The following is a 13,057-nucleotide window of genomic DNA, read 5'->3' as shown; positions in this document are numbered from 1 at the left end:
TTCTCAGCCAGTGACACACCAAAATCGGCTCACCACAGGAATACCTCCATGCAGCCACAACCAGACGTGACCAGTTACTGACACAAGTACCTGTAGTTGAGGAGCCCATCTCTTACTGGGCTTTAACACTGTCAGCTGCCATTGGGGTTCTGAGGACACAGGTTTCCACTTCAGTCTCATGGAGATGAGAGCTCTTATCACATCCTGTTATCTTTGGAGCAACCATCTTCAGAACACGGTTGTGCTCCTCATGTCAGACAACTCCATGGTAATAATGTACCTCCTCAAACAGGTTGGTATCAAATCGCCACCACTGCTTTCTGGACTGGAATTCTGCCATTGGTGAGCACAATGCAAAATTGACATCCTGATCAGACATCCTCAGCAGACTCTGTCATAGCAGATTATCTGTTACAATGGGTGCAGATTCTTTATAAGATTGGTCCCTCCTTCTATCAGTCTTTCATCAGATTGACCAGATATTTGCGGTGTCTGATGATGGACCCTTTCTGCAACCAGGTGGAATCACAAACTGTCCACCCTCATTTCTCCAGTACCGGATCACACGGCTTTGTCCTCTTGATGCTGGGAGTGTCTGTGGTCCTTTACCTACTCTTAGTTCCGATGTTTATAGAGAAATTCAGTGGCCAGAAGTGCAATTTGAATCTTCTCAACCAGCTTCAGGCTCATAAAAATTTAGGTATAGGTTGGATGCTAAATATTCCCTCCACCTATTGCATATTCTCTTAACATTAATGTGATCATGGAATGTATTAGAAGAAGAAATTTTTTCTGTAAAGTTGTTCTCCTTTGAATACTTACCACTCTTTAAATCTACCACGACCTGTAGGCAGCAAGGGTAGGTAGTAGGCAAGAGTTATTGCCCTTTGTATCTATCTATCTCTCGCACTCTCTCTATCTCTCTCTCTCTCTCTCTCTTTATATATATATATATAGAGAGAGAGAGAGAAAATATGAATTTTTGCCATTGGGAGGCAGTAGGTTTTTTATTTCTGATAATAGTGTGATCAGGTAAATATTCTAGGAGAAGCATAATTTACTGAAACATTTGCTGTCTCCATCCATCTGTCTTCCATCAAGTGTGTGCCATATAGTGCAGACAGATGCTAGACCAATTCCTTATGGGATGGAACAAAAACTGCCTACCTTAATCTCTTTGGTCTTTGACCCAGAGGCACGGGCAATCAATACCTTTTTCAATCAGGTGGTAGGCAACATGGGCATTTACCTTATCTCCAGCAACCCACATACTGTTTAAGCTGCCATGGTTACAATTATTCCAACTATTTCTGGAGAAACTCCTCAATCATTTTCTGGCTCTTGCCTTGTGTGAAAAGGAGTTTGGATAGTGGAGCAGATTGCAACAGCTAGATGACCCTCCATTTTGAAGGTATATGAGCGAAGTTGACAATCGGTATCATGCTAATGATTTCACATCACACTTGTCTTTCATCCCTCAACTGGTTAACTTCATTCATTTCTTTATTGAAGACAAGAAAGTAGCCCTTACAGTCAGAAGATACAATTGCTTAATCTCAGACACATTCAGATATTATGAAAGAGACAGTATTGTCCATAATAATGACATAATGAATGTGATGTCCAATTTTGACATCTTCGGGGTTTGCTTGGTCACCTTGTTCTCAAAATGTAATTTTTCCTTGATCTTGATGTGACTCAACTCAGCTAAATTTGAGCCCCTGTCTTCCATCATGCTGAAGAATTTCTAGTACAAAACTTGCTTCCTGATAGCACTTGTTTCAGCTTGCACGGTGGGTGATCTACATACACTGTCTTAACTATATGCCATTCTGTTCTGATGGCTGACTCATCCTATTGATGCAACATGGTTTCATTTTTAAAGATCTGGGATAGAGTTGACCACCTAGAGGGAACAAAGGGAGTTCTTCTGAAATAGTTACTTCCCCTTGTGTGTGTGAGATATATATATATATATATAGAGAGAGAGAGAGAGAGAGAGAGAGTTGAAAAGACGTGTAATCTTTCAAGGATGGCTTAATTGAGAGGAAGCAGAGAGTAATTTCATAATGTTAATGTGATTGGTAAGTGTTTGTCATAGAAGCATAATGTGCACAAAAGAATGTCTTAACTCTTATAATATGAAGTTTGTTGCATTAAAATTGCTGGATTAATCCAGCTGTTAGATAAACAAGGTTATCTTAGGGCCTTTTAATACTGATTATTACTACTAATATTATAGTCTGTGTCTTAGCATCAACATCTCACAGGAACTGAATGGAGTACATATAACCCATATAACTTTAGTTAACTTAATAATGTCAGATTAATTGATAAAGGCAAAATATAAAAAACTGAAACAGTCTAAAATTGTCCGATACATGTACTCAGCTCTACATAACCAGTGTATTTGCATATTTTGTGCAGAAATGTGGCAAAATTTCATCAGATTTCAATGCATTGAAATTATTCAAAGTAATTTAATTTTAATATAATTTAGTTGAAAGGTTTTCAGTGCATTGCTCATTTCATAAGCAGTCACTGTTGTATGATGGCACGTTTGATGAATATAAATTACATTTTGCTATAATTTATGATCCAGATGTTACATGCATATTTGAAACTGTTTTTATGCACCCTGAACTAGTCTTGGTCACCAAGATGTTTGTTGCATTGAAAAAGGCATGATTAACATTTTCATGATTAAGATTATTAGTTTTATTTTGTGGTGTTCACAAAATACTCCTTCAGAAAACATAATTAGTTGCAAACTAGAGATGTAAACATGCCATTTAATAAATTCTTGTCTTGAGCTCTGTGCATTTCTTTCAGAATGTCATTACAATGCCCATGAGAAGTGTCTAAACTTGATTACCAGGACGTGTGCCAGTTTAAAGGTAAAGCATTGTGTGCTTGATATTTCAACACTACATACTGATTATTAAACATTTTAAATTAATATTATATAAATTTTACTTCTTTTAACTGTCCTGTGTCCAAAAAAAGGTTGTTTAAGCTTTGATTTAATGGTCCTGATATAACATGCCCTTGTTATGTCACGTGTTGTTTGTCTGCCATCAGCTATTAATTCAAGTAGCATGAACGAATTGCCATTAGCAATTTATCATGTGCCAAAATTTATATAGTCAACCTACTCTCAACAGGTATGAGATGTGTAATTTTGTGCCCTCAACCATTGAAAATATTATAATTAATGCGTCACTTTTACAGTCTTTAGCTTACCTGGCAGTATGGCCAAGTGAGTGTATGGTATGGTCCTTCTATTATGTATCATATGTCACCCATCAGCAATGATTTTAGTAATTTCTCAAAAATTGCTTTATCACATTGCACACAATTTTGCTTGGAACATTTTGGCATCAAGGCCCTTTATATTTGTTCAGTTAATGTCAATTCATTATACAATATGGCCACTGTTACTAAAAATAGAAAAACCTTCAAACAGCTTCTCAGAATCTGCCAAACACAATCTGACCAAATCTGATAGAAGCATGCTGGCTGGAAGAGTTTTCAGGTTTGTACAAATGCTTCTGATCTGTCAGCAGAAATGTCCACCATGATTAAAAATTGGAAAAAATTTGTCTGTTAGGCAGGTTAAGCCAGGTAAGTGATCTCATGACCACTTGGGCCTCTTGTTATACATGTGCTTGTTTTGGGTCTTGTCAGAAAAGCAGTAGATAAGTCAAGGTAAGACAGATGTGTTTCATGAGTACAGTGTTGAGCAAGGCCCTGAAAAAGTTGTATAACTTTACAGTTCTAAAGTTGGAGAATTATGTAACTGTTTATATTTTCTGTGTGAATAATCACAAAACACAACAGAACATAAACAGTAAACTGCTGTTATCATGCAGTATCCAGCAAAATAATCTGCTACTTCAATCTGTTATACAGGACATCTTGCTTGCCAATACATTTGAGCTTTAAATAAAAAGAAAGTTTTCTTACTATGAATGAATAACTCGTGTCACTTGTGAAAATACTGAGTTTTTCACCCGCTTGATGAAATATATGATATTCAAGCAAATGTCCTTTATATAATCTTACAGTGAGCAGTGCCGGCAATTTTACATCTTATTTTTTCTCCTCTTCCTAACCAATTGTTGGGTATCTGATGATTTTGAAGAGCAGCTTTGATTATGCCTGAAATATTGTTTCATGCTTACATATTTGAATCTTTTGCCTGTCATATTGTTTCTGGATTCTTTGAAATATATTTATCTCATATTTAGTTAAGATATAATATATTGTGCAAAGTTTATACTAATATACTTTTCTGTTATAGGTGCAAGAAAATCCCTCTTTCTGTCTCCAAATTTGTCCTAATCTTGGTTTGTCTGCCCAAAACTACAGATGTGCAGAATGTAGGCAACTAATATCCTTTAGTAAGTGATGCAAGTATTTGTTTAGTTCCAAACTTGACTAAAAACTGCAGCAAGGACATTGTTTTCATACTCATGCATGAAATTGATATTTAGCCAGAGCTGAGATAACAACTTCAATTTATTAGCTTAGTATGTCATATAAACTGAATGTATTTCATTTTCACAATTATCCTCATGTAAAATAATATTAATTTTGAATATATCCTGCAACTTTCATTAAAGATGGCTGAAAATTGTCAGAATATCGACCTTTCGAATTTGTGTATCATACATTTTGGCCATCAATGAGCACTTTGTAATTCCAAAGAATACTTGAAATAAATAAATCAACTAAAATAATAATTGACCACAACTAAGACTGATTCCTCTACAGATGTTAAGATAGAATCAATTAATTCATTCATCACTGCCAGTATATACAAAGGACACAATAAGAGAACCAACATGAGGGTCATATTCCCATCTAATTCATCAGTAAGATCACTTCTAGAAACTTCCAATGTCAAATGGCCACACAAACATATATACTCAAATTAAAGCGTAACCCACAATCATTGAGCTATGTAATATTGTTTACAAAATTACCCTTGCAATCTACAAGCATGAACAAAACCAAACACACAATATAGATATACATAATAAAGTCTCAGATTCAGATTGAAATTATCAGATCTCTTCATTATCAGGAAAAGAAAGGGTAAATACTTTTATAATAAATTTTGTTTAGATTTTTGTGTGAAATCACAAGAAAAATGTTCAGCTCTTGTTCAGTAGGAAAGTGCTTGCAGGGGAAGTAACTCTGTCATCATATACAAAAGAAAGCAATTGAATTTTGGTCTAATTGTTTTTATGACCCTCTATGGGCTTGGGTTTATCACAATTGAAATTGAAAATATTTACATGAATCGATTTATTGAATCACTGTGAGTCAGATAATAATAAACTCATACCGATGAAATAATATCTTGTAAACTTTGTAAATTATGTGGCAAATACATGTACAACCTTTTATTTGTGACCTAACAGTAAGTACTTTAACTGCCAAGACATCCATACTAATTGATGTTTAAGAAAACTCCCAAGACATCCATACTAATTGATGTTTAAGAAAACTCCCAAGACATCCATACTAATTGATATTTAAGAAAACTTGCAAGACATCCATACTAATTGATATTTAAGAAAACTCTCAAGACTTCTGTACTAAATGATATTTTAGAAAATTCCCAAGACATCCATAGTAATTGATCTTTAAGAAAATTCCCAAGACTTAATAATGATTGACATTTAAGTAAACTCCCAAGACTTCTGTACTAATTGATATTTAAGACAACTCGCAAGACTCCCATATTGATTGTTATTTTTGCAGAAAGTCCTTAAGATCAGCAAGTTTTTTAATGTACATATAAGTGGTAATGATGTGTCATAGTGTTAATATTTACACGTATAATAATTTATACTTCTGAACAATATTATAAAAATATGCGAACAGAGTGAAACTGGTACACAACAGACTACAGATTTTGAGATTGAGAAAGGAACTTAGCATTGTATGCTGAATGACTTCAGAGACTCAAGTGTACAATACAGGTCAGTATTGACCAAGGAGATTAGTTGGCAGTGTTGTCACTAATTAATATTATTGATAGTTTATTACGGGACATGCGAAACGTTAGCTCAACTCAGTTATAAACTATCACTAGAAATGTTTACTGTAACTGAGTCATGGAAGAGAAAACATTTGTTTTTAAATATTGATAAAATACATGAATATATAGTCAGATTATTTTGTTTTTTTAGTCCGTCAATATATACTATAAAATCAGAAATACTCATGGATTTCTTTTCGCATGGGTAACAAATATCCATGAAATGAAATTCACTGTAAAACATAGCATTATTCTTTGTATATTCCAGTAATTTGTTTAATCCCAACCACTCAAAATTTTGACCTGGCGAGTGTTTGATTTTACATTATTCTGCTTCCAGAGTCAGGATTTACTCAGCCTCGGTTATGTGACTACTCAGGGATGTACTACTGTGATCTGTGTCACTGGAATGACAACACCGTCATCCCAGCCAGGGTTCTTCACAACTGGGACTTTGAGCCCAGAAAGGTTAGCGAAATTCTGTGATCTTTGTGACTTGATTGACAACATGGTAATCTCCGCTAGAGTCCTTGACAACTGGGACTTTGAACCCAGAACTGCTAATGAAATTCTGTGATCTGTGTCACTGGAATGATAATGTGATCATTCCAGTCAGGGTTTTTCACAAGGAAGAAGCCAGAAAGGTTAGTGAAATTGTATGATCTGTTCCAGTCAAATGACACTATCATCCCAGACAGGGTCCTTCATAACTAGGGTTTTTAATCCCGAAAGGTCTATGAAATTCTATTATCCGTGTCACTGGATAGACATCAGAGTCATCCAAGCCAGGGTCCTTCACAGCTGGGACCTTAGACCCACAAAGGTTTGCAAAATTCTATGATCATTGTCATTGGAATGACAACATGGTCATCCCAGCCAGGATCATTCTGAACTCTGACTTGGAACCCAGAAAGGTTTTGAAATTCTATGATCATTGTCACAGGAATGATATGGTACTTCCTAAGTCAGGGTCCTTTGCCAGTAAAATTCTATGATCACTGTCACTGAAATGAGAACATGGTCCAGCCAGCCAGGGTTCTTTACAACTGGGACTTTGAATTTAGTAAAGATAGTGCAATTCAAATGAATATCTATCATAGAACTTTTGCATTTTTTAGTGTCATATAAATTGCTCTAAATTATTTTTGTTGTGGGTATTACTTTTCTTGGTTTGGCAGAAGATGATATTTTGGTTATTACTTAAATTATCAGTAGATGACATATTTACAATGTTATCAATAAATAGCATCAGCCAGTGACATCTTTTGAGACACAGTCAGTTTTTACAATTTTGTGATTGATGAAATATCAGGCTCTAATTTATTTGGCATTAAGTGTATGAGACATGTTACATAGTTTAATTTCAATTTGCTGTACCAGGGTATGTATATAATGATTTTCCTTGTTGTATACATTTCATGTCTAATAAACAGTCTGATTCTCTGTGTACTAAGGGCTGTTCCATATAAACATCCAGGGTACCCAGGGAAGGCATTTGTTTAAAAATATATGCCTATGTATTCAATTTCATTGTGTTCATATTAAAATGATAAGTTCTAAACTGCATCTATGGGTGAGTCCCACTCATCAAAAGTGCCTTCCCTGGGTCGCAAGTATGTTTTTCTGGAACAGCCACAAGTCTCTGAAATTTTTTAAGAAAAAGTAGAAGAATGTTACTTAATCTTTCTATCAATATCCATGGGTGAATAATTATTATTGAGAACAGATTAAAAATGCCAGCTTCTATGCCCATGCATGTACCATATTGATCTCATCTTAAGCTAGAATTGAAAGCCTTATTGATTACACTGGACAACAAATTTTTACAAAAGTCATGTTACTGAAATAAAATTAGTCAATTCTTATCAATTTTTATGTGCTGAACACGAATATGACAGTCAAATTGCAAAATTGGCTCTAGTTTTTTTGTAATCTGCAAGAAATTAATGTTTACATAACGAAATGCATTCCAATAGTAAAAGGTCAACTGTAATAGCCTACCTACAAAAAATCAAGTCATTGACTACATCTTAGATTTCTTCGCCTGTCTCTTGTACAGCTGTTCGGGAGCATCTCTGAGGAGTGTCCAGCAGTAGTCAGCCAGCATTGTAGTGGACCATTTTCCCTGGTATCTTTGTTCCATTGTTGCGATATCTTGATGAAAACGTTCGCCGTGTTCATCACTAACAATACCACAGTTGCTAGGAAAGAAATCCAAATGGGAATGAAGAAAGTGAATCTTTAGAGACATATTGCAGCCAAGTTTCTTATACTTCATCAACATGTCTTCTACTAGTTCCTTATAGTTTTCTGCCCTAACATTTCCGAGGAAGTTTGTAGAAACTAGGCGAAAAGCATTCCATGCTTGTTTCGCGTCACCTTCCAGCAAGTTGTTGAACCGGTCATCTTTGAAAAGCTCTCGAATCTGAGGACCCACAAAAACTCCCTCTTTAATCTTTGCTTCGCTGAGTCGAGGGATTTTTTCATGCAGGTATCGGAATGCTGGCAAAGTCCGGTCAATGGCTTTCACGAAGTTCTTCATCAAACCTAGTTTGATGTGAAGGGGTGGTAGCAAGATTTTCTGAGCCTCAACCAGAGCTGGGTGTTGGATATTCTTCTCTCCAATGGCTACATTCTGCCTGTGAGTCCATTCCTTCCTCATGTAGTGCATTTCCCTTGCTCGACTATCCCACTCGCATAAGAAACACATGTATTTTGTATATCCTTGCTGCAGTCCCATTAAAAGGGCAACTACCTTCAAATCACCACAGAGGTGCCAGCTGTACTTGTTATACTCAATGGAATTCAGTAGCTGCCTTAAGTTATCGTATGTCTCTTTCATGTGGACAGCATACGCTACTGGAATAGATGGAAGAATGTTTCCATTGTGCAAAAGCACAGTCTTGAGACTCAGTTTCGAAGAGTCCACAAATAGTCTCCATTCTTGTGGGTCATGAGTGATTTTTAAAGCATTCATGAGGCCCTCAATATCGGAACAAAATATCAGATTACTTTCCTTTCTGAAGAAAGGCTCCAATTGCTGGTGGCGCTTTCGATATGCAGTAATTGTGACATCTTCTTCTAGAAGATTCCATTGTTGGAGTCTTGATCCTAGCAATTCTGCCTTGTTCTTTGATAAGTCCAAATCACGAATCAGGTCATTTAGTTCTTCCTGTGTTATTCTGAGTGGGGTTGATGATGCACCACAGTGAAAATCTGGATCACTGCATGCTGATGGTCCAGGAGAAGAACAGGTCGACTCACCTTTGTCTTCGTCAGATGAATCAAGAGAATATTCTGCTGGAGGTTCTGGAATAGGAAGTCCCTCACCATGTGGAACTGGTCTCAATGCAGACGGAATGTTTGGGTAGACTATTCTCGACTTCTTTCGCTTCGTTATTCCGCCGGAAAGAGGAGGAACCAAGCAGAAGTAACAGTCATTTAGGTGGTTGCTTGGCTCTCTCCACGCCATTGGGACTGCAAACGGCATTGATGACCTTTTGCAATTCAACCACTGTGAAAGCTGTGTTGTACATGTAGCACAGCATATATGCGGAGCCCAAGGCTTGTCTTGGTCACCAACCTTGCATCCGAAGTAAAGATGATATGCCTTCTTCACTTGAGAATTGATACTTTTCTTCTGGTTGGCAAATGTCACTTCCCCACAAATATAGCAAAAATTGTCCGCGGTATTAACACACTTTCGAGGCATTACTGTTCTTTATTGTACGTAAATGGATAAAATAATAAGTTTTATGTAACAGTAGCTTGAACTGTCTCGCACAACCTCTAAAATATTTTAAATGCTGAACCTATCTGATTGGGCTTTATATAGTACACTGCTTACGTCAGCTTCAGCAGCCGCCTGGCATTAGTATAATAGGCCTACACATGTATAGTACACTGCTGACGTCAACTTACTTCAGCAGCCGCATGGCATTAGTATTGCATTGCATCAGAAAATGATGCAATCAACTGTGGATGATGTGAGCATGATGGTATTATGCAATGTTACATCATTATTCCGGATGTTGCTGCAGTCCTACTGGAGAAATTTACACAGTGAAACATAGAAAATGAGGTATATGAATATCTTCAAAACGAGAGCCAATACAAATTTTTCACGGTTATATTCGTGTTCGGCACACCAAAATACTACAGATTAGGGCCTTTTCAAGTCAGTAATGATTTCACTGTTGACCAGTGTTACTTGAGAGTCCAAAGAATTATAAAAAAAATAGTTCATTGTTTTATGTATGTTATGTTTCTGTAACAGGTGTGCAGAGCCTCTAAACAGTTCTTGAAGCTGATGAGCCAGAAAGCTGTGATACGTATACAAGACATTAATCCCATGTTGTTCAGCTTTGTAACAGAGTTGGATGAAGTAAAGGTGAGTCTGGATATGGTTTAGGGGATCTGTACATCATCTGATAGTACATGCAATATATCAATGCCTAGAATTTGTATAAATTGTGATTATTCACGTGCTTTTAATTAACCCAACTAAGGGCCATGTAAACTTATATCCTGCGTCTAACATGAGTCACCCATCAGTCTTTTGCCAGCATTTACTTATTTTTACTTATTCTGAAAAGTTAATGGACCACTTTCAACCAATTTTGGCAGAGAAATTTAGGAATGAATGTTTTTCAGTTTTATTCAAATGAAGCCAATCTATAATCCATTATGTTTGATATTGCTAAAAATAGATAAACCTTCTGAACAACTTAATCTCCAAAGCTATTCAGCAGAACTTAATCAAATTCAACAAAAATAGTTTCAGCTAGAAAGGACATTCAGTTTTGTACCATTGATGCTAATCAATAATCCAATATGGTGGTTAATACTACAACTAGAATACCCTATAGGTAAATTCTTGTCAAAAACCACTCAAATGGATTTGACCAAATCTGACATAGAGCATGCTGGCATAAAAGAGTTTCAAGCTTATCAGACAGTGTCAATCCATAATTCAGGACTGCTTTGGTGGTCTAAGTGGTTAGAGTGTCTGCTCCGGATTTGGGAGGTCATGGGTTAGAACCCTGGCTGAATCATACCAAAGAGTTATAAAAATGGTACTAACAGCTGCCTCTCTAGCCACTGAGCAGTAAGAGTTTAGTGTTAGGACTGGTTGACCTGGTGTCAGGATAATGTGACTGGGTGGGACATGATGCAAAATGTCTGTGGCATGATGCCCCATTGTTAGATATCACTGTAAACTGCCATACTGCAAACATTGTAGCAATATGACTGAAAAATTGTCAAAGCTACAGTACAAATCCAAATCTCTCTCTCACCCCCACACACATTATGCGACACACACGCAGACACACCATAATTCAGTACTAGATGCCAGTACTAAAAATAGAAGAAACAACTGAACAGCTTTATGAGAAACTGCTCATTAGGGTTTGATCAAATTTTACACAAAGCACTCTTGTATAAAGGTCTTTAAAGTTTTATAGACTCCCTTTCAATATGGGAACTGTCACTAAAATAAAAAAGACAAAAAAACTACAGATTTTAAATGATGTTTCATAAGGAAAAGAACTTTAGCAGAATTTAACTAAATTTAATATAAGGTATCCGTTTTTGAGAACCTTTATAAATTTGCAACAACTGATTCAGGTCTGTTAGATCATATGTGGGTGAAGATAATAAAAATAAAGCAATTTTAAAGAAGTTTGTAAATTCATCTGGCTCTAAGGCCAAGCAAGCTTATGGTATAGCTCCTCATCTTTTGTGCATTATGCATCTATTGGCAAATTCTGTTTTAAACTTATAATCAGAAACAATTTAACCAGTTTTGACCAAATTATGCCTTGAAGAACATCCTAGCATGAAATGCTTTTATATATATATGAATAATGCCAACCCATTTTTAAATTTAGCCACTGTTACAAGACATAGAAAAACCATTATATGATTCTAAATTTTGATTGTATTTGAAAGAAAGAATTGAAACATGTATACCTTTAAGATTTATGCTGATCCACCATCAGACATGTTGGTCATTACTAAACATTTACTAACCTTCCTACAATGACTTATCCCAGATGGCTGAATAATTTGACCAGTCTTCTTGACATAAATCATTTCGGCATAAAAAAACTTCTAGCTTGTACAAATGATTCTGTCGTAAAATTGGGGTACCTTTACTAAGAATAGAAAAACCACTAAATTATGTCTTTTCTAAAGTGTCTGAATAGAATTTAACCAAACTTTGTAGAAAGCATCCTGGTATGACACTTGTAAGTTCCTTTTTGACCAAATAGTGCCATAAATAAAAGAAACCTGCCTGTTGCATGGCAGCAATTGCTTTTTTCAACTTCTTTTCAAAACCCAGCAGGTCAGTTTCAACCAAACTTGGCACAGATCATCCTCGTATAAAGATGCTTCAGGTTTATACAAATAATGCAAGTCCACCATTAAATATGGCCACCAGTACTAAAAATAAAACCACCTTTAAATGACTTCTGCACCCAAGACCACTCAACAGAATTTGAGCACATTTGACAAGAAACAGCAGTCATAGAGGGCTTTCATGTTTGTAAAACTTGTGTTGATCTGTAGTCCAATATGGCTGCTGTTACTTAAAATAGAAAAAGCTTTGAATGATTCTTCACTAAAACCACTGAACAGAATTTGATCAAATGTAACCCATTTCATTTTGGTTATGATTCCTATCATACTTTAACTTTGATTCTGGTCATGCATTCACTACATTCAGCTTACCATTTCAATGAAGTGTGTATTTAACTGTGTAATATGTAATTTTTGAAGGTGCATCCCTTTGAAAAGAAGGAAATAAAGGATGGAAGGTTCAAAAGTGATGTTTCCAGAAGTGGCCTCATCAAGTTCAAATAAAAACTCCTGTGAAATTTTTTAAAACTGAGTTTAACATGCAGTAATCATAGTCAGTTACAGTACTGTAGAGGCAAGTGATGGCCATGATGTGGGTGCTGATTTTGATGAAATATACGGAACGAGCCATTCTGACATAAA

General features: G+C 36.0%; 1 protein-coding gene across 1 annotated transcript in view; it reads left to right on the top strand.

The window, feature by feature from the left end:
- Positions 1 to 13,057, top strand: part of LOC149785658 (differentially expressed in FDCP 8 homolog) — a 45,996-nt gene that overhangs the window by 18,892 nt on the left and 14,047 nt on the right. Inside the window, exons 6-9 of the mRNA XM_089979484.1 lie at positions 2,833 to 2,897; positions 4,304 to 4,403; positions 6,393 to 6,520; positions 10,329 to 10,442. Coding sequence (XP_089835610.1) covers positions 2,833 to 2,897; positions 4,304 to 4,403; positions 6,393 to 6,520; positions 10,329 to 10,442 — 407 coding nt within the window. The remainder of the gene's footprint in view (positions 1 to 2,832; positions 2,898 to 4,303; positions 4,404 to 6,392; positions 6,521 to 10,328; positions 10,443 to 13,057) is intronic.

This window comes from Sinohyriopsis cumingii, chromosome 13, assembly GCF_028554795.1.
Source record: "Sinohyriopsis cumingii isolate HCF-2022 chromosome 13, ASM2855479v2, whole genome shotgun sequence".
Taxonomy (NCBI): Eukaryota; Metazoa; Mollusca; class Bivalvia; order Unionida; family Unionidae; genus Sinohyriopsis; species Sinohyriopsis cumingii.
This window is presented reverse-complemented; position numbering and strand designations above follow the sequence as displayed.